The sequence below is a fragment of the Oncorhynchus mykiss genome, chromosome 19, assembly GCF_057628025.1.
Source record: "Oncorhynchus mykiss isolate SJ-2025 chromosome 19, ASM5762802v1, whole genome shotgun sequence".
Taxonomy (NCBI): Eukaryota; Metazoa; Chordata; class Actinopteri; order Salmoniformes; family Salmonidae; genus Oncorhynchus; species Oncorhynchus mykiss.
In genome coordinates, this window is record NC_143040.1 from 18,225,531 (window position 1) to 18,252,339 (window position 26,809).

General features: G+C 43.0%; 1 protein-coding gene across 3 annotated transcripts in view; it reads right to left on the reverse strand.

The window, feature by feature from the left end:
- LOC110498428 (protein FAM13A) overlaps positions 1 to 26,809 on the reverse strand; it is an 83,079-nt gene that overhangs the window by 15,264 nt on the left and 41,006 nt on the right. For all 3 annotated transcript variants that reach the window (XM_090210340.1, XM_090210339.1, XM_090210338.1), the window contains exons 9-14: positions 17,766 to 17,810; positions 10,912 to 10,953; positions 8,474 to 8,671; positions 7,639 to 7,867; positions 4,915 to 4,982; positions 4,231 to 4,276 (exon numbers count right to left, since the gene is read on the reverse strand). In XM_090210340.1, the coding sequence (XP_090066466.1) occupies positions 4,231 to 4,276; positions 4,915 to 4,982; positions 7,639 to 7,867; positions 8,474 to 8,671; positions 10,912 to 10,953; positions 17,766 to 17,810 (628 nt within the window). The remainder of the gene's footprint in view (positions 1 to 4,230; positions 4,277 to 4,914; positions 4,983 to 7,638; positions 7,868 to 8,473; positions 8,672 to 10,911; positions 10,954 to 17,765; positions 17,811 to 26,809) is intronic.

Below are 26,809 nucleotides of genomic sequence, written 5' to 3' on the forward strand. Positions count from 1 at the left end.
CAATGATAGGGAGTTATCAAGTGCTCTCAGCTGTTGACTGGCAAATAGCTTTGATGTGACTGATAGTTGGAATTTGTCCCAGTCACCCAGCTATCCAACGCTGGGGACCCTAGACCATGTAACAGCGCACATTTAAACACTCTGAATCTGAATCTCAAAATGTCCTTCCTTTTCACTCTTAATCTCGCCTTTCCTACCCTTCAGTCAAGGAGCACACTACCATTGTTTACTAGGAAAGTGAATTGCGGCCACACAGTGTGTGTGTGTGTGTGTTTTGCAAACATGCGTGTAGCTGGAACACACACACACACTGTGTGTAACAGGACACCGTCAAAAGTAATCTAACCCTAGTTCTAAAAAAGCGAGTGACTCTCAGATTCAAAAGCACCTCATGTTACAGAACACAAGCAAACAAACACTTCAGAAGGAAAACAACTACTACTCAACCCCATAATCAATGACAACTCATTTAGGTTCATATGATTGATATGGGGGCCATTAACAGGCTGTGAGGTCAAACAATAGAAGCCTCTTGACTACATCTGAAGTTGTGAAGAAAGAGCTGATTACCTTGAGGTGGACTAGGGTCAAAGACGTCCAAAGAAGGACAACACTGCTACAAAACGTGTTCTTTGCCCTCTCTTCCTTCAACTGTTTCAAAGCACACTACTTCTTACGCAACAATTCACCCGATGTCATTTCTGCAATGCAGATCTCTTCCGGGCACTGAAACTAGTCCCCCTTGATACCGCCAAAGGGGTCATTGACATACAAATTAATCAAATACTTTCAAAGCATCGCCCCCCCCCCATTAGATGTTATGCAGAGAAAGGACTAGAAATGTAATGTGATCAAATCACGTTTCACACATGGACGAGCTAATGATAGGTTTGACTCAATCTTTTTCAGTCACATTAATCATCATCCGTATTGCGGTTAATGATCACATTGCTGTAAGAATGACAATAAAAACGATATCAAAACGATATGATATGTAGTAGCAGTTAAAAGTTTGGACACACCTATTCATTCGAGGTTTGTTCTTTATTTTTACTATTTTCTACATTGTAGAATAATAGTGAAGACATCAAAACTAGGAAATAACACATATGGAATCCTGTAGTAACCAAAAAAGTGTAATATTTTATATTTGAGATTCTTCAATGTAGCCACCCTTGAGTGTGCAAAGCTGTCATCAAGGCAAAGGGTGGCTACTTTGAAGAATTTCAAATATAAAATACATTTTTATTTGTTTAACACTTTTTTTGGTTACTACAGGATTCCATATGTGTTATTTCATAGTTGTGATGTCTTCACTTTTATTATACAATGTAGAAAATAGTAAAAATAAAGAAAAACCCTTGAATGAGTAGGTGTGTCCAAACGTTTGACTGGTACTGTATATACACACTATTACTTTTTTTAAAAAGTATTCATGTACCATCACAGTAGTCATTTTCAGCAAATGTTTCTATCAACAAGTCTATGGAAAATACTACACACAACAGAAATATAAACATCTGTATACAGTCCCAATCATTTCAGGATTAACCCAGACTCACTAGAAGACAGAACAGCTTAACCGCGGCGACCACTACCCTGGCTGTAAATATCACTGCCACACTGACTGTACATAACCTACTGCACTATAATCCTTTGTCCTAGCACAACTCAACTACTGATCACATTACATCATCACTAGTCGCCCTGGGTAGTGTGATGCAGAGGGAGACCAGGGTACTAGCATTCAGCATTGCAGATAGAAATTGTATGAATAAATATAGCTAGTATGATTCCTTTACTCTAAATGTCAGTGAAAGACATATCTGTTCTACTAAATATATTTCTATCTGAACGTTCCACAATGTTGTGCTCAGGCTTTGGGCTTGGATTTGTCCCACAGTGGGTGTTCTTTCCATTGTTAATCTGTGTGTTAGGGGTTTTATAGACAGGCGACACACAAACACATGGTGGATTTAGGAGGATGAGGCTGGGGTGGTAATGACAGACACAGACAGGGTGGAGAGAAGGGGCTCGTCTGGGAGGGTAGCATGACATTGGATGAGGAGGCTTGATACACAGCCACAAGTGACACGTACGCTAGAACCCGCACACACACACACACGAGCAATAACCCACTTCACCCACATTTTTGTGATCCATTTTTACTACAGTACAATCCTGAGATTTTTACAATATTATACAGATGCAAGAAATCAGAATCTCCACCAAGTAAGCGTCATGTTTGTTTTTTTTTGGAGGGGTTGCTCAAATTGACATGCTGTCCAAGCCTTCATCCAAACAAATACGATCCCTTTGACAGTTGAAATGTCTTTTGCGACAGGGTACTAAGCAGTACAGTAGGCATTACAGATAAAGACAAAAGACTTGTTTGTACAGTTACATTCCAGGTCCCATTGATCTGTACTGGTTTAAGTGGTCCATAACTGATGTGTGGAAGTCTTTAATCTCTTAAACCAGTCCTTACTCCCTGTACCTCCACTGGCCCTGGACTGTGTGTGAAGTATTGGGGACAGGGCTGAGAATGTGGGGGCACGCACGCACGCACGCACGCACGCACACACAATGGAACAGTGAGCTCTAGAAGCCATTCTAGGTGTCGTCAGGTTAAAGAGGCTCAGGCATGCCACACAATGATACACTTCAGAGTGTGTGGTGACCGAGGCCACCACTAAAGCCAAGGCTGTAAAAGACTCTGTCCAAAAACGTTTTATGACGATGTGAAAGCCAAACAGGTCAAATTAACATGTTTCTCACATCTTTCACGTCGACTTGAGTTGCTTCTAGGATAACAAGCAACATACGGATGAAGAAGCGTTCCATCGTGCAAATGACTGAAACACCAGAAGGCTGTCTTTGTTTTGAAGAACAGTAAACTTTAGTTACAGTTTAAACAGACAACATAAAACTGAGCTTCAACAATACCGTTAAAAATATGCTTTAAAACAATACATCTAGTCAAGACATCCATCTGCCTTTGGCTGCATCCCAAATTCCCTTCATAGTTCACTACTGTTGACCAGCGCCCCTAGGGAACACAGCCTCGGGTCTTAGTAGACCGATCAAGAGCACTAATCTACTTAGTACACTAATTGGACCTGCTGTCAGTAGTACGCTCTGATGTCACTAGGTGCTGGGATCCCTCATGCCACCACCTCTGATCTGACACCAACAACCAGCAGAGAGGTTGGCACAAAGACGCCGTGCCACTATGCCAGGCACAGACTGCATCTCAGTGGGTACAGCTTGTTCTGAGGTGGTGAATGTGGAGGAGGTGGAGACAGAGAATTGTGTCACTAAGACCCATCTGGACTGTGTGTGTGTGTGTGTGTGTGTGTGTGTGTGTGTGTGTGTACAGTGTAAGTTAAGTGTAAGTTAAGTGTAAGTGTGTGTGTGTGTGTGTGTGTGTGTACAGTGTAAGTTAAGTGTAAGTTAAGCTTAGTGTAAGTTAAGTGTAACAGAGTAGCCTACTGTACTAGAAAGCAGATGGACCAGTAGATTACATAGGACTGTTTCCATCTGTATACCACCTTAGCAACTATGACCTTATCACTATGCTAAATAGCTTCAGCTGCTTCTGATGTTTTGAATAGCTACACAGTGCTTCACATTCTGAAGTGATACAGAGCTGCAGTGGAAAACGTTCACAGCATTTCCCATCAAGACATGTGGATAAGTCGTTTTTTTGTGTGGTCGATTTTCATTCAAGGAACAGCTCAAACTTTGTTTTGGTTTCTTTTCTACTTCTTTCCATATTGTGTCAATAGTAGTGATTCATTGTTGCTTAGCTGTCAATCTCTCCAAGGTATGTTTGCTTTTCCCCTAAAGAGAAGATGTTTGGCTGCAACATTTTGACTAGCAGAGATGTGGTAGTTCCACATTGCAGTGAGTGGACCAAAATAGTATCTCATTTATCTGCTCCAGTTGTTCATTGGTCAGGAACAAACTCTAGATGTTCCCTCAGACCCCTACACTCCCAAACAATCACCTAGTCTACTGAGAGACTCTGGCCCTATCTTCCGCAAGCAGTGTGAACACAGGAAGCCTAGGAGATCTAGCATGTACATGCAGGGAATTTCAGTGAGAGAAAGAGGAGATAGGAGAGGGAGAAGAGAGAGGAGAGTAAGAGAGGGAATAAAGAGAGAGACAGAGAAAGAGAGGAGAGAGAGTGTGAGAGAATAGAGAGAGAGAGAGAGACACTCAACTCACCCATGAAGGAGTCAGAAGACTGGGGTCCTTTCTTTGACTGTCATTTCTGATAGAGGGGTGAAAACATAGACATGTTGCGTCACCTTTCCTCATGTGAGGATCACACCCTAGCAAGGACACGGGTGCTTTCCACCCAGCCAGGAGCCTGTAGAACAGCGTGCCGAGTTGAGTTTAGGAATGCTCTCTCGCCCCCTAACTCCCCAATGTCAGCGGCATTCTCTCAAGTCTATCGGATTAAAAACGTAGTTAAATAAATGTTGCCCGATAAAGACAGGTGCTGTGACACAATGGGACCAGGCCTCAGGGAGTCCGTCGGAGCCTTAGCAACACAACAATCCTTCTTTAAATAAGTGTCACATTACCTTAGTACACTGTTTCCCAAACTCGGTCCTCGGGACCCCAAGAGGTGCACGTTTAGTTTTTTAACCCGAGCACTACACAGCTGACGGTCAGTTGATTATCTCAATCAGCTGTGTAGTGCTCGGGCAAATCTAAAAATGTGCACCTCTTGGGGTCCCGAGGACCGAGTTTGAGAAACACTGCCTTAGTATCTAGATTAAGTAGTGACAATGGTCGGTATTAGCTACTTCTGTTGGAGAACTTTGCTATCTAAATTAACAGGTGAAAAATGGTCAGTAGTAGTTACAAGCATTTTAAAGGGTGATCAAATGTCACAATGCTTACCGGTTGTCTGATGACTCCATGTTGTTTGTCCCGGCTTCGTCATGTACTCTTGATATGCATTCTTTTAGCTGTATAAAATAGAATACATAACATTTTATTACTCTCTCTCTAACGGTATGCATCAATGTGCAACGCTGATCCTGACATGCTTCCATCAGACATCTATGTCTGGAGCAAAAACATTTTTTCAGGGAAATTATGTTTGGAGAACATTTGACATAAACAGTGTGCCGAGACCCGGTTTACACAATTACACAGGATTTGTTACTCTGTTTGCCCTGGCCATTAGATAAATAAAACACATATCAAATCTAGCAACACATTTATATCACATTATTCATATGTATCTATTTAAAAACATATTTCTCCAAACTGCGAGACCTCTCACAACAACAACCACAGAGAAAGAAAAGCTGAATGAGTCAAATCACCAGTTGGTTATAGAAACAGGTTCCAGAACAGGTGGTGGAGTGGGGTGGGTCACACCAACTAACGAGGGGATGTAGTGTACAGCGTGTACTGTTCTATGGGGCTGTGGTGTTCTGTACACTATGACACCTCCGGGACTAACCCTCGGAGGCTTTGTAGGGCCTTAATGACTCCCCATGGGTTTTGTGCACGCTCTGCTAGAGTGCCTACCAGATGTGGGTTCCAATGTTATTTGTTTTTGTTAAAGTAGATTCGGTGCACTTGATTGAGCTTGCTTGGAGCAACAGAAGTAATAGAACCGTCCCAAAAGTGCAAACCCCGACCGTCTAGCAGTATTCGAGAGAAAACAAATACTATTTGAGCCCAGGTCTTTTACAGTAGCTACCCTCCTGTTACATCAGCCAACCCCCTCTGTCAGTCACTCCCTGTCCTGCCAGCCAAGGTCAAGACATCGTCACTACAGTATGTATGCCAGGATTTCAGGTGTCTTCTCATCTCTTACATAACACAGGTGTGTAATCTTAACCCGGCACAGTCAGAAGAGGACTGGCCACCCTTCCGAGCATGGTTCCTCTCTAGGTTTCTTCCTAGGTTCATGCCTTTCTAGGGAGTTTTTCCTAGCCACCGTGCTTCTACATCTGCATTGCTCAATCTTTGGGTCTTTAGACTGGGTTTCTGTATGAGCACTTTGTGACATCTGCTGATGTAAAAAGAAATACACTGATTGGTTGAGATGGCATGGAAAAGCCCCTAAAGGTCTAGCTATACCCTGTCTGTCCCTCGAAGTGTTTGTTTTTTAACGTGAAGCCGAGGAATCTATTTTCATCCCTGGGATAAGACACACGCTTCAGCCGACCTAGGCTATACATTAGCCTGGGATATTGATGAGACGAGTGTGTCTGTCGACGTTAATAATCAATCAACTTATATTCATAGATGAGGAAGTGCCGCGACTACTTAAGATTTAATGCAGTGAAGACAGCAGATCGGCCCTGTAGCCAATATTACTGGGGCCTGAGCCTATTCCAGCACCGCCCAAAGTCTTTGTGACTTTGAACTAAGATACGCTCTGTATTAAGGGCCGTATCATTGGTGATGAGCCACGGGGCATGACTTACTACCCTTTAAGCTGTTGGCAGGTAACTGTTTGCTGACAAAGGATTCTCTGCTGCATTTGATACATACCGAGGCTGCATCTCAATTAGCAATATTAAAATACTGTGGAACCTGGTTTAGTTCGCCAGCAGTTTGGAAGCATATTTCTGAGACAATGATGTAATGACTTGAGGTAGACAATCCCATACCCTCCAGCATAATGAGACATAATGAAACATACTAAAATATGCCGTGAGGGCCTACGTTTTGAATATCAAATTCAGCCTTCCAAGAGTCCAATATCATATTGCGACACACCTGAAATGGTATGTTTTCTTAATTTGCTATGCATTTATTTTGCACACATAGACAACGTCACTGAGGTAAGCAGTTATTACCTTAACTCCGAAACAAAACACTGTTCTGAACATGACGGTCTCGAACCCTGAACGACAACAAGCCCTTGCTACACAACAACACAGTACATGTGTTCCTTCCTCTTCTTCAAAAGCAAATGCTAATTGAACCTCAGTGAACCTTGTTAACGCGCTGCCCTGCAATTTAGAGTGTTCCAGGGAGGGAGGTTGCTTCGCATTTAGCGAAGCGCTAGAGCACGCTGCCTGGCCTATCACGCGCCTCTTAAGCCTATGTAAGATTGATTAGGAATCCAGCCATTGGCGGCTATGCTGATGTTTATGCCAATGTTCTCTATCTACCTCCATCTCTCTGCTGTCCCCGATTTAGCAGTTCTTGTGAAACATCACCAATTACTCAGCAGTGACTCATAGCAGCCATTAAGAGTAGACGGGGGTTGGTGGTAAGCCAGACGTCACACCAGCGAAGTGAAAAACACCACAGTGGCGTAGACCTTGTCTGCATCACAATGTTTTGTGGGAGAAGAAGAGCGAGGATTATGAGAACCAGGGTCCAGGGAACTTAAAGGGTCAGGTTGCTCTTTGGGAGTATTAAACATGACACTATGAAAATAAATGATGAGCGTGCACCGCAAAATAAGTAAACAAGTTTGCTTCAGAGATTTGGTAAACTGGAAGTAATTGTCTTAGATGTGCTGTTTTGAATGTTTGACCTCCACCTGAATTCAACAAGGGACCTGCATGAAATGGCAACAATAGACACACATCTGCAATGAGAAGGAGCGAGAGAGACAGAGAAAGAAAGAGAGGAGAGAGAGTGACTTACCGCGTGGGGGTCCTGGTTGTCACTAAGCTGGCCAAGCGTGGGGCTCTGGTGGCAGTGTTTAGGCTTCCTGGGTCTGGGACCCTCGTGGTGGAGCCCTCCCTGGCTAGTCTGGTAGTCCCTCCAGACTCCTTCCTCACCTACGCTGACGCCACAGCTGACAGTTCTGCTAACGCTGCCGGCCGCTGGGATGTTCTCCTTGTTGATGTCTCCTTCCCTCAGAGACGAGGATCTGTTTTCAAATGGAGAGAAAGAAAAGAAGAGGAGGAATCAAACCGACTCTCTCCCTTTCTCTCTCTGTAACAAAGCGGCCTGGGTTACAAATGACAAGGTCATCGTACTTATACCTTGTACCCAGGCTAACGCCATGTTTAGAATGTGCACTAATTCTATTTACAGAGTACAGTGGACTTGTCTTATTGACGTTGTATGGGTGGGTGGCTGCACTAATGTAGCCCGCTAATCCATGTCTTCACTGCTTCTCCAGGCTCCATCAGGTCTCTATCAACAAAGATTAGCTGGGTAGCACAAGGACCCCAGACTCCATTATAACCCCAATGGACATGACCACTAGAGGCGAGGCCATTGGAAGCATAGAGTTTGAATTACTAGACTTGACATCGGATCATAATAAGTCTCCCAGTGCACTGATATTGGTCAATCCAATGGTGGAAACTGCCATTGTTGATGCTGAGAATGTCACTCTGTTCGCAACAACTCACACACTCACAAAGGATGACCATTGACCAAATATACCAATCAACAACAGTAAAGGCAGATCCTACACCAATCGGGTGAGACAAATGTCCTATGTAAGGATTCATTCTATGGTCCATACCTGCTTCTGTCCCGGTGTCTCTGAGCCTCTTCCTGCTCCCTCTGGTGTCGACGTCTCTGCCGTGCCGTCGGGGTTACCACGGGCGACGAGGAGCACCCGGTCCACTCGGAATCCTCCGTCGTACTTTGACCTCCTCCGCACATGTGCACATCGAAGAGATGCTGCTCCACTGCCGACCTGATGGTCCTCTCCAGAACACTAGAGAGAGAGATGGAGAGAGAAATAGAGGGAGAGAGGATGTTATTGAGAAATACGATATGCACCAGACAAAGCTTCTTCCGCAGCTGTCATTGAAACGACTGAAATAACTATGCTGCATGGTCACCACTATGTCCTCCTGGAACTGTTCATCATAGTGAGTATATAATATAACTATGCTGCATGGTCACCACTATGTCCTCCTGGAACTGTTCACCGTAGTGAGTATATAATATAACTATGCTGCATGGTCACCACTATGTCCTCCTGGAACTGTTCACCGTAGTGAGTATATAATATAACTATGCTGCATGGTCACCACTATGTCCTCCTGGAACTGTTCATCATAGTGAGTATATAATATAACTATGCTGCATGGTCACCACTATGTCCTCCTGGAACTGTTCATCATAGTGAGTATATAATATAACTATGCTGCATGGTCACCACTATGTCCTCCTGGAACTGTTCATCATAGTGAGTATATAATATAACTATGCTGCATGGTCACCACTATGTCCTCCTGGAACTGTTCATCATAGTGAGTATATAATATAACTATGCTGCATGGTCACCACTATGTCCTCCTGGAACTGTTCACCGTAGTGAGTATATAATATAACTATGCTGCATGGTCACCACTATGTCCTCCTGGAACTGTTCACCGTAGTGAGTATATAATATAACTATGCTGCATGGTCACCACTATGTCCTCCTGGAACTGTTCACCGTAGTGAGTATATAATATAACTATGCTGCATGGTCACCACTATGTCCTCCTGGAACTGTTCATCGTAGTGAGTATATAATATAACTATGCTGCATGGTCACCACTATGTCCTCCTGGAACTGTTCACCGTAGTGAGTATATAATATAACTATGCTGCATGGTCACCACTATGTCCTCCTGGAACTGTTCACCGTAGTGAGTATATAATATAACTATGCTGCATGGTCACCACTATGTCCTCCTGGAACTGTTCATCATAGTGAGTATATAATATAACGATGCTGCATGGTCACCACTATGTCCTCCTGGAACTGTTCACCGTAGTGAGTATATAATATAACTATGCTGCATGGTCACCACTATGTCCTCCTGGAACTGTTCACCGTAGTGAGTATATAATATAACTATGCTGCATGGTCACCACTATGTCCTCCTGGAACTGTTCACCGTAGTGAGTATATAATATAACTATGCTGCATGGTCACCACTATGTCCTCCTGGAACTGTTCACCGTAGTGAGTATATAATATAACTATGCTGCATGGTCACCACTATGTCCTCCTGGAACTGTTCATCGTAGTGAGTATATAATATAACTATGCTGCATGGTCACCACTATGTCCTCCTGGAACTGTTCACCGTAGTGAGTATATAATATAACTATGCTGCATGGTCACCACTATGTCCTCCTGGAACTGTTCATCATAGTGAGTATATAATATAACTATGCTAGCATGGTCACCACTATGTCCTCCTGGAACTGTTCATCGTAGTGAGTATATAATATAACTATGCTGCATGGTCACCACTATGTCCTCCTGGAACTGTTCATCGTAGTGAGTATATAATATAACTATGCTGCATGGTCACCACTATGTCCTCCTGGAACTGTTCACCGTAGTGAGTATATAATATAACTATGCTGCATGGTCACCACTATGTCCTCCTGGAACTGTTCATCATAGTGAGTATATAATATAACTATGCTGCATGGTCACCACTATGTCCTCCTGGAACTGTTCACCGTAGTGAGTATATAATATAACTATGCTGCATGGTCACCACTATGTCCTCCTGGAACTGTTCATCGTAGTGAGTATATAATATAACTATGCTGCATGGTCCTCCCTATGTCCTCCTGGAACTGTTCATCGTAGTGAGTATATAATATAACTATGCTGCATGGTCACCACTATGTCCTCCTGGAACTGTTCATCGTAGTGAGTATATAATATAACTATGCTGCATGGTCACCACTATGTCCTCCTGGAACTGTTCACCGTAGTGAGTATATAATATAACTATGCTGCATGGTCACCACTATGTCCTCCTGGAACTGTTCATCATAGTGAGTATATAATATAACTATGCTGCATGGTCACCACTATGTCCTCCTGGAACTGTTCATCATAGTGAGTATATAATATAACTATGCTGCATGGTCACCACTATGTCCTCCTGGAACTGTTCATCGTAGTGAGTATATAATATAGAATGGCAGTGTACTCACTTAGTCAGGTCAGATCTACACCGGACAGATGAGAGGTGGTTGCTGTGGAGAGAGAGAAAGAAAATAGTGAAAGAGAGAGAGGAGAGAGAAAAAGAGTGAGAGAAAGAAAGAAAGAGAGGGAAAGAGGGCGAGAAAGAGAGAAGGGAGAGAAAGAGAGAAAGAAAGAAAGAAAAGAGTGAAAGAGAGAAAGAGTGAGAGAAAGTAAGAAAGGAGAGAAAGAAAGAGTGAGAGAAAGAAAGAAAGAGAGAGAGAGCATGTTTTAAGACAGCAGAGAGACAGGTGGTCTGAACAGGCAGCCCTCACAGGCCCCAAGGCTCTGTAGCTGACCACAGGCAGCTCTCACAGGCCCCAAGGCTCTGTAGCTGACCACAGGCAGCCCTCACAGGCCCCAAGGCTCTGTAGCTGACCACAGGCAGCCAGGGTGTGTGTGTTATGTATGTACATGTGTCTGTGTGTGTGTGTGTGCGCGAGTGTGTCAAAACGTCAGCCGTATTCAGCTCCTAAGGAGGCCCTCTGGGAGCAAAGTGGCTGGCTGCCATGGTCACCGGTAAGCTGTGATCGCACGTCTCCCCCTTAATATTAGTCTATTGTTACACACGCACGTGCACACAAACACAAGCACGCACACCTAATGAAGAGGACATGACAGGCCCTAAATACAGTGAGTGGCAGCAGATTGCCAGCTCCTCTCTCATCTGACGTGTCTGTGTGTGTCAGTTTGTGTGGTGTGTGTGTGTGTTTGTGTGAGTGCGTCTGCTAGACCAGGTGATAGTGATATGGGCTACTACCACCTTCCCTTAAGGGATAGCATGCAGTGTCAGCACAGCTATTGAGGCCAGGCGTACATTTTTCAGTTCAACAAAAACATGAATATAGGTCGTTACTAATGGCCTTTGGCACCATACTCTAGATACAGTATCTTACTAAATATGAATATTACATCTTATTAATACAAATCTAGAATACACTCCTCAATCCATTTCAATGTCAATAAGAGGCTATTTGAGCTCCAACAGTACCAGGAAAGACCAGAGGAATTCACAGAAATACACACAAGCATGACTTCCTTCCTTCAGCTTGTGTGTGGGGGTACTGAGCACCCAACAATACACAATATTCTCCTTACATCTCATCCATCAGCATCAGTGTTGACAGTGATAGCGCGTGTGTGTGTGTGTGTGTGTGGGGGGCCAAGGTGAGGATGGACAAATGAGAGAGCTGATGGAGGAGAGATCAGAGTAATTATATGGGATTAAAACAGTGATTCTAGAACATAGATGAAAAGTGTGTGTGTACGGTGTTAGTGTGTAAACAGAGCATAAAACAATGAACAGTCACATCAAACAAGAGATGAATTGAAGCCAAGCTTATCGCTTATCTGATTATCGCGAGGTAATTCTGATGACTTTTCAAAATGTTTACAATCAACACATTTTTTAGTCTGGCATGTTCTATTCTCGTTCAGTTCTAGCCAAAGGTTTTATTTTAAAACTGGGTTAACGGTAAATGTCGCTATGTCCCGAAAATAATTGACTAAAATGGATGACACTGTCAGTGTTGAAAAGCCAAATATACATCTGGTACCAAATGCTAGGGGTTAAAATAACTAACATGTATTAATGTGTCACCAAGATGTTATGGCCCATAATGTGTCACCAAGATGTTGGACACCGTAATATTTTGAAAGGTTAAAATGAATGAATCAAATGTATTTATAAAGCCCTTTTTACATGAGCAGATGTCACAAAGTGCTTGAACAACCAAAAATAACTTCATATGTCACGAGGTACTATGGGTCATTTTGACACCAAAATATACTGAACCAAAATATAAAACACAAAGTGTTAGTCCAATGTTTCACAAGTCGAAATAAAAGATCCCAGAAATCTCCCATACGCACAAAAAGTTTATTTCTCAAATTTTGTGCACAAATTTCTTTACATCATTGTTTTTTGTTGAGCACGTATCCTTTGCCAAGATAAACCATCCACCTGACAGGTGTAGCATACCAAGAAGCTGATTAAACAGCATGATCATTACACAGGTGCACCTTGTGCTGGGGACAATAAAAGGCCACTCTAAAAAGTATTGTCACACAACACTGCAGATGTTTAAAGTTTTGAGGGAGTGTGCAATTGGCATGCTGACTGCAGAAATGTCCAGCAGAGCTGTTGCCAGAGAATTGAATGTTAATTTCTCTACCATAAGCCGCGTCCTACGTTGTTTTAGCGTTTTAGAGAATTTGGCAATACGTCCAACCGGCCTCAAACGCAGACCACGTGTAACCATGCCAGCCCAGGACCTCCACATCTGGCTTCTTCACCTGCAGGATCATCTGAGATCAGCCACCCGGACAGCTGATGAAACTGTGGGTTTGCACAACCAAATAATTTCTGCACAAACTATCAGAAACCGTCTCAGGGAAGCTCATGTGAGTGTTCGTCGTCCTAACCAGGGTCTTGACCTGACTGCAGTTCAGCATCTTAACTGACTTTAGTAAATGCTCACCTTCAATGGCTTAAACATGTTTAAGACAAGGGAAGGAACCTTAATGAATAAAGTTAAGGTCACCATTAGAGGGAGACATCATTTGGATATCCTAGTTACCTTGGGATGGGGTGAATCGTTAGGACTTAGTATTTATCAAACATATGGTAATAAGTACATAATAAGCATGTTATGACAGGTCTTTAATATTTAACCCTATTCATAATGCAAACGCTTCCAAGATGGACAATAAAGTTCTATTCTATTCTGTCTCCTGTTGTGTCTTTTGGACAGCGCCATATTTATCCTGCAACAAGGGCAGCAGTCGTTAGCCTGTTTACATGCAACCTAAACCTCCCAATGTGAAGTCTCTAGTCTAGTGTAACAACCAGGAGACTGGGAATGCCAACCCCATGCTAAGTAGCCTCTGTCCGGGCACAGCAGCGGGCAAAAGGGGGGCAAGTACCGGTAGGCTACCAATCCATTCCAGGATATGACATCACTGTCTGGAAAGGGATTATATGTACCACTGAGTTTAGCTATTAAAACCTTCCGCCCACTCTAGACACGTACATGTAACAAGTCTGGAATGAGGTGAGGCTTGGGGCGCGTCTCAAATGGCACCCTATTCCCTATTTAGTGCACTACTTTTGACCAGGACCCATAGGGCTCTGGTCCAAAGTAGTGCACTAGATAGGGAATAGGGTGCCATTTCGGATGCAGCTTGGTGTGCAATGAATATGCCCTGTGGGTCGTGAACTGTCAAACAGTCGGCCCCTGGCCATGACCTTCCCTTACCACAAGAGGAGCACACATGGTTCTCTTGACTGTCAACAAAATAAGAGACTGTGACTCAGGATCCAGAACCTCCATCTTAAAACAGAGACAAGAGAGAGATCCAAATCCAGGACTGAGAGCATTATGATATCAAACACTTATTTCATGTTAGATAAGCAATGATTCATTTAGGTTCATTTAAAGTTTTTCCATCAGCCGGCAAGCCAACAACAAGAAGAAATAGAAATAGTAGCTATCATTATAACTAGGCCTTGGGTAGGTATCATTATAACTCAAAGCAAACCACAGGGTGGAATTGGAGTCAGATAATCAACATGGTTACAATCATTGGAGACCTATTTGTGCTCCAATACTGTAGTCATGGTGACAGACCAAAGCACCACAACAAATGTCCTACTGGGGATCTACTTCCATGGCAGAGCGCTCCATCGTGTCTTTATGGAGATGAACTGGTTAGACGGTGAGGCTATAAGGTTGCATCCCAAACTACACCCAATTCCCTTTATAGTGCCCTTGTCAAAAGTAGCGCACTATATAGGGAGTAGGGTGCCATTTGGGACGTTCCATGTTACTTTTACTCTAGCTAACAAGTGCGTGAGTGAGTGAGTGAGAACGCTATGCTAAACATGTTATAGGAGTGGGTCAGAGGCACTAGAAGTGCTAACAGTCCATTAAAAGCTGTAATATATAATTATCATTGAAAGCAAGTCTAAGAAGCGGTAGATGTTCTGTGCGCGCTATTTCTATGCTTCCCATGCTTAAGTTTAGTTTTTGCGTGTTTTACTTTTGGTTTTGTACATCAACTGAAAGTACAATATTTTTGGTTATGGAAAATATATTTCACAGTGGGGTGGCAGGTAGCCTAGTGGTTAGAGCGTTGGACTAGTAACCCAAAGGTTGCAAGATCAAATCCCTGAGCTGACAAGGTAAAAATCTGTCGTTCTGCCCCTGAACAAGGCAGTTAACCCACTGTTCCTAGGCAGTCATTGAAAATAAGAATTTGTTCTTAACTGATTTGCCTGGTTAAATAAAGGTAAAATAAAAATATTTCACAGTGGTTTAGATGGTACAAAGATTGTACATGCTTGTTTTGTCACAAACTGAAATTAAGCGAACTATTCGAATTTTAGCAACCAGGAAATGGCGGAGCGATTTCTGCATAGGGCACCTTTAAAGGAGTATTTGCAGTGTTATGTTTATAGTCTATGGGTCAGAGAGTGAATGTGATGTTCTAGAAGGAATGGGTGACCCATGTTAAGCTAACAGTCCAAGTGGTGGGTTACCAGGCAACAGGCATCTCCATGGAGCCACACATACAAACATTGACGCACACACACACACACGTACACACTGACACACACATACATTGACACACACACACCACACACACACACGTGCGCTAGAAGGCAGTAAACGTAGAGGAAAAGCTCCCAGAGTCACTCTACAGGGGGCTTGAAACAGACCAAACATTAAATGAGAACCTACACCTCCAACTCGGTGTGTGCCCAACCTACAGGGATTCAAAAGGAAATGAACGTCCATTCAACTAATCCAGTATTACACCACAGTCACTTATTAGCCAGGATTTGATCACCATAAAAAGGAAACATGGTTGAAAGGTGAGCTCTGTTTCTGACTGGGAAAGGATTAAGCTATCCTGTGGTACCCACGGTGTGTATGTGACGGAGAACAAGTAGACGCTGGACTTACTTAGAAAGCATGACTCACTTAAGAATGTTGTGTGAGGAAGAGAGAGAATTACTGTGCAGGGTAGCACATAGGCAGTCTAGCACATAGGCAGGCTATCACAGGCTGTGTAGTGGTAAACATCAGTCACTGTGGTAATGTTTCTCCTCTGTAGTGTCAAGGTCTTTGGCATCAGGGGTGGACTGGGACCAGAAATCGTCCCTAGCATTTCTAACACACCGGCCCTTATTTTTTACTTGATACCCCCATACCGGCCCATTTTTATCCTCGAGGCCTCCACACTAGGCTTGGGCGATATACCGTTTATACCGTATACCGGAGTATTTGGAAATACTGGCTGTGCTATACCACTGGAAGAAACCTAAGATGTGTCAAATAAATTATATCCAGCTCAGGGCTCCAGCTATGCATTTGGTTTGCTAACTTGCTAGATGTCAAGATCAAGCTTCTTGGTTACAGCAGAGCCATTCAATCCCCTCCTGGGTCAAGATCCCTGTTGCCTAAATTGTTTTGTGCGTACCCAGTATGGTACAGAAAAGGTATGAAAATCTGGATACTGCCCAAACCTACCCAACACCAGCCCATTTGTCCCTTGAGGGCCCCGACAGGCCCACTGGGCTAAAAATGGACCAGCCAATCTGGCATTTGCCCGTAATGCCAGATGGCCAGTCCACCCCTGTTTGGCATCCTTCATCATCATATACATTATGGCCTCTGAGCCATCACCATCGATGAGCGAAATCATTGTGAAAATATCAGATGTATGCTACTGGTCACGGTCTTGAACACATAACTAGGTATATGTGAAGGATGAAACCTGTTTAGGGTACATTTCAAAGGAGAAAAGGCCGAATGAGGGTCTGTGTCAAGGCTTATGAACTTAATATAGAGTTCAGCAGGTACACTCAATGTGCCTCAAAGTACCTGGTGAAGGCGGTAAAGTTGACATGACTAGAGTTTACAGTATCAGCCAAACAGGAAGTTAACAGGAAGTGATGCCATAAAATGTCATGGGGGGTGCCTGACTGGAGGGTGACTCATAGATCAGGTGTCAGAGCAGAATGATCCGGTTCAACCAGAAATTCCACTAAGAACCTTGTTCGTCTGATCTCACTGTATGGCAAGGTGTCAAAACTAGAACGATCCGGTTCCATTAAGAACCATGTTGGTCTGATGTCACTGTATGACAGCGTGTCAAAGCAGTTCATATGTTTTGGTGAATATTTCCATCAAGTGGAGGTGTGACAATTGAGTGGATTGTCAAACTATGTTGGGAATCTGGTTCCGCACTATAGATGTAGTAACATGAAATGTTCTGTTATATGATATATTTGTGAAGCTATGTACCTATTTCTTCAGATACTTTGTCAATACAGTGATGGATCAATATCCAGATGTATGAAACAATGGGATGTACTGTATGACAATTGATCTCATTTGAGATGTTAAATTGTACAATTTCAGGAGTACAGTGTGTAGGGCCGTTGGAGAGGTCAATATCCAGAATGACCAGCACGATAACAATAAACGAAAAGGTGTCAGTCTCAACCTCAGGGTTGAGAGAGATCCCTTTCTTCTCACTACTATACAAAATCAGGGAAATGTTTTGGTTTTTACAGCTTTACGGGAAGTCTTGCTGGACCAGAGACCACGTGCTCACACTGCCACCATCATAACAACGACAGCTTGCATGTGCACAGCATGCCCCCTCCCTCCCCTCCTCTTTCTGGTGGGCCTATTGTTTCCTATGTTAATGCATTGAGATGGCATGAAATACAGCGGATAGGCCCCATGACCCCACATCTCCATAATAACATCCTGTCGACCTCTTTTCTCAGGACAAAAACAAGACCAGGACCTACCTTATGTAGAAAGGAGATATGGGTCTGCTGTCTTCCTCTTGGGAGCTGAAATGCAAAAACAAAAACACACAAAAAAACAGTTAGGTTAGCCACTGTGGGGTGAGAGTGATGCAATATTACATATGAAGCACACTTTTTTTTTTCTCCCATTCTCTGCACCTCAGTGGTGTTTTTAGGGGACAGAATGTCCTTTTGTCTCTGGAACAATAGCCACCTAATGCTCCAGTCAGTTCAGTACGTTTTGTTAAAGCTTGTCTCTGGGAATTATTAAAGCGACAGTTGAAGGGCCGTGTGTGCCCTCCTCTGGTATAGCTCTGGCGGGGCCTGGGCCAATAGTTACACATGACAGAAATGATGCAACAAGAACGGGAACTTCTTAATGTGGAGATTGCTTAACATGTCCATATCCTGAAAAATACGTTAACCTGCCGAGGGCCTTACTACCCTAAACATCACGTAGCCTACAGAAGCATGTGTGTGATTAACATGGTGTATAAAATTGCTGCAAAAAGCCCTAAATATTGCCACGGAAAGGGTTACATAGCCTTCATAAGAAAGCCAAACCTCAATCACCAGTGCCATTTTCTCATAACCATGGGGTACAGTACATGAAAGTTGGCAATTGTGCCAATAAACAGCTAATACTGTCTAATCATGGGTTGTAAATAGGGTTAGACACTTTTGAAATTAAACAATAGACTCACTAATACACACAAGACTGAATTGTGGTTAAATGGGCCATGGAGAAAATATTTGGACTCTGTGTTTTTGGGTACGTGCAGTAGCTCCAGTAGTCTAACGGTAAGGAGGGTGTGAGTATGTCACCGTCTAGGGCTGAGAGGGGAGAACATACCACTGGTTTAGCTGCCCGGGGTGTAAAGGCCGAACACCGTACCAAGTTCAAAACAGAGGATTTAGGTTTCAGTTTGTCGGGAACCGAAATGGGCCGAAGTTCATTCAACTTCAAAAGCTTACCATATCACATGATCTGGCCTCTATCTTGAAGAATTCTGAATGAGTGTGTGTATGTGAGATTTTTTTCTTCCCTTACCTCCTCTAATACAACCTACGTACATAGTCTATGAAATCCCCCTTCCGCATCAAGGTACCAAGAGCACCTCACAACAGCATTTCACAATTTGTACGTATTGCTAGTGGAAGCCAGCCGAGAAATGTTTCCCTATACTTAGGCCGTGTTAAACAGTCTGGCAAGCGTATTAAAATAATGTGTGCTGTCACGAATTGTTGCAAACGGAAATCCTGCTTACCCACTACCTTACTTAAGGAATAACAAGTGGCTCTGTTGAGGAGACTTAATCCTCGCAGAGGTGACGGAAAACTAGCAAACAACTCGGCCAGGCTGGCAACCCTCCACCATTTTGTAGACAAATAAATCATCTTTATTTCATTCAACTCAACACATTTTTACCATAGTGCCCTATTGACCAGGTTGTTTAAATAATAGTTTCTCAATACCCTATACCAGTATAAGGACAATTTGTTTGACACTACCATTTTCACATTTTGACTCATTGGTCATATTCAAGCAAGAATTCATTTCAGGTTCATAGCCTTGCATTATTATATGGATGTGACTACTAGCCTGGAATCTAAACTTTGGTTGAAACTGAGCCATATTCCGTTTGGGTTCCAGTCCAGGTGACTCCATGAGGATCTTACTGGAGTATACGTTCTCCTGATTGGAGGTCAGTGTTCCAGCCCTCCTCCCCTTCTCCTCTGCGCCCGCCAGGCCTCTTCCACACTACTTTAATAAGGACGATAAACCATAGCCTGCTTCATGGTCCATTCTTAGAATTTTTGGAGAATAGAACCTGCAGTGTACCAAACCTAAAAAGCTTGGACCGGTTACCTACTTGAGCCCCTATTGGTGTACACTCTCAAAACCCAAGTTACAGACGGTACATTCCACCATAGACCAAGGTGTTAAGGGAATGCTACCATAAACCCATCACGCTTCAGAGATTACCACATTTTTGCCAAAGGGGCAATGGGGGAACAGGCTGGAACTGTGGAGAGAAAAGTAGCCAATTGTGAATGAGCAATATGGTTTGTAGGCAGCTTTCCTTCTCAACCAGTAAACCAGTTTTCAATGCATTTCTAGCATAATTCTAGAGTAATGAAAGGGAACAGCTGGCGAGAGCACAGTGACATGCTCATATGATCATCCAGATTCATTATGTTGAGAGGTACCAATGACCTTGACCTGTAGTTGTACTGTGGTTGACCAGTGTCAGCTCTTCACGTTGACATTATGGCCATAAGCCAGGTCAACGGGGTTAAATCACCATGGCAGCAGGAACATGGCGACTTCCTCTTACTAAGCTACACTGAACAAAAATATAAAACGCAACATGCAACAATTTCAACGATTTTACGGAGTTACAGTTCATATAAGGGAATCAGTTCATTGAAATAAATTAGGCCATTACTATGTTGGTCACAGATACCTTTAAAAAAAGGTAGTGGCGTGGATCAGAAAACCAGTCAGTATCTGGTGTGACCACCATTTGCTTCATGCAGCGCGACACATCTCCTTCAGATAGAGTTGATCAGGCTGTTGATTGTGGTCTGTGGGATGTTGTCCCACTCCTCTTCAATGGCTGTTCAAAGTTGTTGGATATTGGCGGGAATTGGAACACGCCGTCATACCCATCGTTCCAGAGCATCCCAAACATGCTCAATGAGTGGCATGTCTTGTGTGTATGCAATTCAGCTTTCATGAATTGTGTACAGATCTTTGATACATGGGTCAGTGCATTATCATGCTGAAACATGAGCTGATGGTGGCAGATGAATGGCATGACAATGGGCCTCAGGTTCTCGTCACCGTATCTCTGTGCATTCAAATTCACATTGATAAAATTTAATTGTGTTTGTTGTCCGTAGCTTATGTCTGCCCATACTATAACCCCACCGCCACCATGGGGCACTCTGTTCACAGTGTTGACATCAGCAAACCGCTCACCAACATGATGCCATACACGCTGATGTGATGGGCTGGAGTGGGTAGACGTGGTCTGCGATTGTGAGGCCGGTTGGACGTACTGCCAAATTCTCTAAAATGACGTCAGTCGATTAGTCTGCACTTCACTGTGCTACGTTTTCCACCTGTCAGCTTAGATGATCAGCATATAAGCAGGTTTTGAGCCATGAATAAGGGCTTCACTTTACATGTCGGCCTCTCACCGGTTTGGAAAATACCAGTTTGCCGGTGGCACTGCTATGGTAGAGAAATTAACATTGAATACTCTGGCAACAGCTCTGGTGGACATTCCTGTGTGAGACATCTGTGGCATTGTGCATGTCTATAATGATCATGCTGTTTAATCAGCTTCTTGATATGCCACACCTGTCAGGCGGATGGATTATCTTGGCAAAGGAGAAATGCACACTAAAAGGGATGTAAACAAATTTGTGCACAACATTTGAGAGAAATAAGCTTTTTGTGCATATGACAAATTTCAAGGATATTTTATTTCAGCTCATGAAACATGGGACCAAAACTTTCCATGTTGAGTTTATATTTTTGTTCAGTGTAAATAGTCAATAATCAACACCAAAACACCAGCTGATAGCCTAATTGTAATAGCAGAAAATGGCCATCACATCTACAGATGGGCCTTTAGAGAGTGAAGGGTCAATGACAGACTTGGAAGTCAAACATGGCAGAAACCATGGCAACTAGCATCTTCTTGACTAGTGTCACTGTAGTCTCATCTCTTCCTATACATTTCCAACCCCCCCTCCTAACCTATAGGCCGGTTTAGCAGCCAATAACATTTGAGCCAAGTCTCTGACCCTCTTCTCCTATTTGCTGTTCAGGAGCCAATGACACCTGTTTGAATCAGAATTGATATCCTCTCTCTCTTTTTCTGCAGATGGGAACCATTGTAGGAGTATCCTATAGGTTAGAATGGTTGAGGACAGGTGCCAGCTACTAGGGTTTTCCCTCCTTAAATCCAAGCAGACTTGTTGGATGAGGCTCCCTGTTGGCCAACAATAACCTCCCCAGAGTGTCTGACACTCACACCAGACCGTTACATTCCTCACCCAACCCAACCACACCACACCCACACACACACACACCCCCCCCAACCCGCTTTCAATGGATTTCTTTCTAAGAAAGATAATGGGTCACAAGTCAGTGAACCATGGCAACTACATACAACAACCAGCATGTGCATGTAGCCTGTATCTAGAAGAGACCCTATGAGTGCCTACGTGATGTGACAGGTAGCCTAGCAGTTAAGAGCATTGGGCCAGTAACTGAAAGGTGGCTTTTTTTCAATCCCAGAGCCAACTAGGGGCGGGTTGTTCACATGCCTTTATTATGCTGGCTTGTGCTTCTGATTTGAGACATGAGGATGAATTGATAGGAGCCTTTGTAATGATGAAGCATCCATCCCGGTTGCTAGACAGGATCAATGTCTAAACCGTGCACAGACAGTGGGCAAACATTTCTTCACAGTCTCCTAGTGTTACCACGAGTTGATCTCTGATGATGATGCAATACCTCTATGTAGTATCCTAGTGATCTCTGATGATGATGCAATACCTCTATGTCATATCCTAGGAAACCCACTGTAGTCTACTCTCAATGAGATGTGTGTACAATGTTAAACATGCACATGTGGAGTTTGCATAGCAGTGCCACCGGCAAACTGGTATTTTCCAAACCGGTGAGAGGCCGACATGTAAAGTGAAGCCCTTATTCATGGCTCAAAACCTGCTTATATGCCGGTCATCTAAGCTGACAGGTGGAAAACGTAGCACAGTGAAGTGCAGACTAATCGACTGAATCAATTGATGGAAAATGTGTAATTGTAGTTGTTTTTTAAAGGGGAGATCTGATAAAGACTAGCATAGAAGGATGAAGAACAGAAGTAGAGAGGGGACAGAGAAGTAGAGGAGGGGCCAATAGGAGATATTCTAGCCAAGGGGTTACAATTTGACCCCAGAGAAATCAACTGATAACCTAAGTACGTATCTTCCAATGGCCTAGATCTCACAGCTCAAGATTTAACAAAATGCAGTTCAACACCACTAGCATTCTACCCATCTCTCAGTTGAAATCCAGTTTGATCCAGTTTGTTCCTGCTTAGTGCTGGATGCTGTACTGACACAGATACAAGCCTGACACATACCTATGGAAAGTAAGGGCAGCTTAATTGCACATGTATTTATATACAGTTGTACTATTTATACATAGTTTATGCTCAATGTTAGCCATCCTATACTCCACTGAAAACATGAGGCAACTAGTAGGCTTTGGGTTCTTAGGCAGTAAAGTATGCGTTTCCAAATAGGTCTGGCAATCCTTCGCTAGCTATACCAGTCTGCTGAACTTTAGCTAAAAGGTCCGTCACATCATGTGACAGCAGCAATAGAAACACTGTACCAGTCAGCTATTAGCATAGCTACAACAAGAGACAGGGTTGCTTATAAAGGCTACGAGGGTCTCCCTGTCACCCGATCCCCAAATCGGCCATCCGATACCCCAGACTAGGGTATTTTTAAGGTATAATCCTTTAAGCCTCCGATAGATTTACTGTCCCTATGAAGTGCATGACGAGGAAGGCTGTTGCCACTCAATGGGAAAGCACCTGCTGCTATTGCTAGGGATAATTAGGTAATGATATTTATTTAGATGAAAATCTCTTTAGATGCACAATGTCATTTTCAAGAGTGTCCAAATGAAAATGAACTAAAACAAACAATACCTAGTAACAATAATAATATGGCAACTACTGTCCTTTAACAATAACTTTGAAATAATAATAATAATAAATAATAATAGTAAAAAAGCCCTCTAGAAAGTCCCATTTTACAACCTAAAAAGGAATAGTGTTGTTTTGTCATAGGTTATCTGTCAAACATTTTACTAAGGTTGTGTCTTGTTGATACAAAAAAATACACTGTACAGTTGAAGTCGGAAGTTGACATACACTTACAGTGGGGAGAACAAGTATTTGATAACCTGCAAAATCGACAGTGTTTCCTACTTACAAAGCATGTTGAGGTCTGTAATGTTTATCATAGGTACACTTCAACTGTGAGACGGAATCTAAAACAAAAATACAGAAAATCACATTGTATGATTTTTAAGTAATTAAATTGCATTTTATTGCATGACATAAGTATTTGATCACCTACCAACCAGTAAGAATTCCGGCTCTCACAGACCTGTTAGTTTTACACTGCCGTGCTACCTGTCCCAGACTTGCCGTTTTAAAAAGACAGCAGAAGTGGTAGAGATACTCTTAATGATCGGCTATGAAAAGCCAACTGACATTTACTCCTGAGGTGCTGCACCCTCGACAACTACTGTGATTAATAATTATTTGACCATGCTGGTCATTTATGAACATTTGAACATCTTGGCCATGTTCTGTTATAATCTCCACCCGGCACAGCCAGAAGAGGACTGGCCACCCCTCAGAGCCTGGTTCCTCTCTAGGTTTCATCCTAGGTTTTGGTCTTTCTAGGGAGTTTTTCCTAGCCACCGTGCTTCTACACCTGCATTGCTTGCGGTTTGGGGTTTTAGGCTGGGTTTCTGTACAGCACTTTGAGATATCAGCTGATGTACGAAGGGCTATATAAATACATTTGATTTGATTTGACTGTATCACAATTCAAGTGGGTCAGAGGTTTACATACACTAAGTTGACTGTGCCTTTAAACAACTTGAACATTTCCAGAAAATGATGTAATGGCTTTAGAAGCTTCTGATAGGCTAATTGACATCATTTGAGTCAATTGGAGGTGTACCTGTGGATGTATTTCAAGGCCTACCTTCAAACTCAGTGCCTCTTTGCTTGACATCATGGGAAAATCAAAAGAAATCAGCCAAGACCTCAGAAAAAAAATTGTAGACCTCCACAAGTCTGGTTCATCCTTGGGAGCAATTTCCAAATGCCTGAAGGTACCACATTCATCTGCACAAACAATAGCAAGCAAGTATAAACACCATGGGACCACGCAGCCATCATACCGCTCAAGAAGGAGACGCACTCTGTCTCCTAGAGATGAACATACTTTGGTGCGAAAAATGCAAATTAATCCCAGAACAACGGCAAAGGACCTTGTGAAGATGCTGGAGGAAACAGGTGCAAAAGTATCTATAGCCACAGTAAAACGAGTCCTATATCGACAAACTGAAAGGCCGCTCAGCAAGAAAGAAGCCACTGCTCCAAAACCTCCAGACTGCGGTTTGCAATCATACTTTTTGGAGGAATGTCCTCTGGTCTGATGAAACAAAAATAAAACTGTTTGGCCATAATGACCATCGTTATGTTTGGAGGAAAAAGGGGGAGGCTTGCAAGCCGAAGAACACCATCCCAACCGTGAAGCACGGGGGTGGCAGCATCATGTTGTGGGGGTGCTTTGCTGCAGGAGGGACTGGTGCACTTCACAAAATAGATGGCATCATGAGGCAGGAAAAATATGTGGATATATTGAAGCAATCTCAAGACATCAGGAAGTTAAAGCTTGGCCGCAAATAGGTCTTCCAAATGGGCAATGACCCCAAGCATACTTCCAAAGTTGTGGCAAAATGGCTTAAGGACAACAAAGTCAAGGTATTGGAGTAGCCATCACAAATCCCTGACATCAATCCTATAGAAAATTTGTGGGCAGAACTGAAAAAGCGTGTGTAAGCAAGGAGGCCTACAAACCTGACTCAGTTACATCAGCTCTGTCATGAGCTAAAATCCACCCAACTTATTGTGGGAAGCTTGTGGAAGGCTACCCGAAACATTTGACCCAAGTTAAACAATTTAAAAGCAATGCTACCAAATACTAGTTGAGTATGTAAACTTCTGACCCACTGGGAATGTGATGAAAGAAATAAAAGCTGAAATAAAATATTGGCGCTTCTACTGTTCTGACATTTCACATTCTTAAAATAAAGTGGTGATCCTAACTGACCTAAGACAGGGAATTTCTACTAGGAATAAAAGTCAGGAATTGTGAAAAATTGAGTTTAAATGTATTTGGCTAAGGGGGTATGTAAACTTCCGACTTCAACTGCATATTCACTTCTTCTATTAATGAAGGCGTATTGGGGGTATGGCCAGGCACTCCTAATGCATGTTTTCAAAGACAGTTTCAGGCTTTACCTGAAGGTATTTTTAGACGCTGTTATCTTATCTATTTAAAGGCAGTAAAAGATACAAAAAACACTGCAAAGTCCACCACTTCCTCATATGCATTTATACTGTATGTGCGTGTGTTTGCGTGCATGCACACATGTGCTCGTCTCCAGATCAACTACTAGAGAGCTGTTCTACACAAGCTGTAACATAACACAGCCTCGTATCGGTTCAGTTTAGCATCCGTTAGCTTGTTCCTACTATTTTGTTTGCTTAGCATACATGTTCCATTTGCTCCTGCGAGATGAGCTCTGCTTTCATTTTCCTAGCTGATACTTAGCATTGAATATCTAGTGAGCACATTTATTTCTTACAAGCCCTGTGTCAGAGGTCCTCTTCCAAGTAACACCACACAACATGAAGCCTGTATTCAGCAGTTACCAGTTTCCACTGAGCCATTTATTAATTCTGAATAAACATTGAATAAATATATATTTGGGCTCCTGAGTGGCGCAGCGGTCTAAGGCACTGCAGCTCAGTGTTAAAGGCATCACTACAGACCCTGGGTGGATTCTAGGCTGTATCACAAACGGACGTGATTGGGAGTCCCATAGGGCGGCAAACAATTGTCCCAGCGTAGTCCGGGGTAGGGCGTGGCCGGGGTAGGGCGTGGCCGTCATTGTAAATAAGAATTTGTTCTTAACTGACTTGCCTAGTTAAATAAAAGGTTAAATAAGCAATTCCTATTAAAACAAACTTGATTTTATGCATGCCCAATATGACCAGGCCAATATTTTGTCTTTTCCATGAACAACTACCTACAGGAAGCTTATTGATTAATTGACTGATTGACTAAGCCCTCCACAGACAAAAGCTCCATCTTAAATCTTACATCATAGTGACTGCATGCCATGCACTGAGGACAAGGCTATC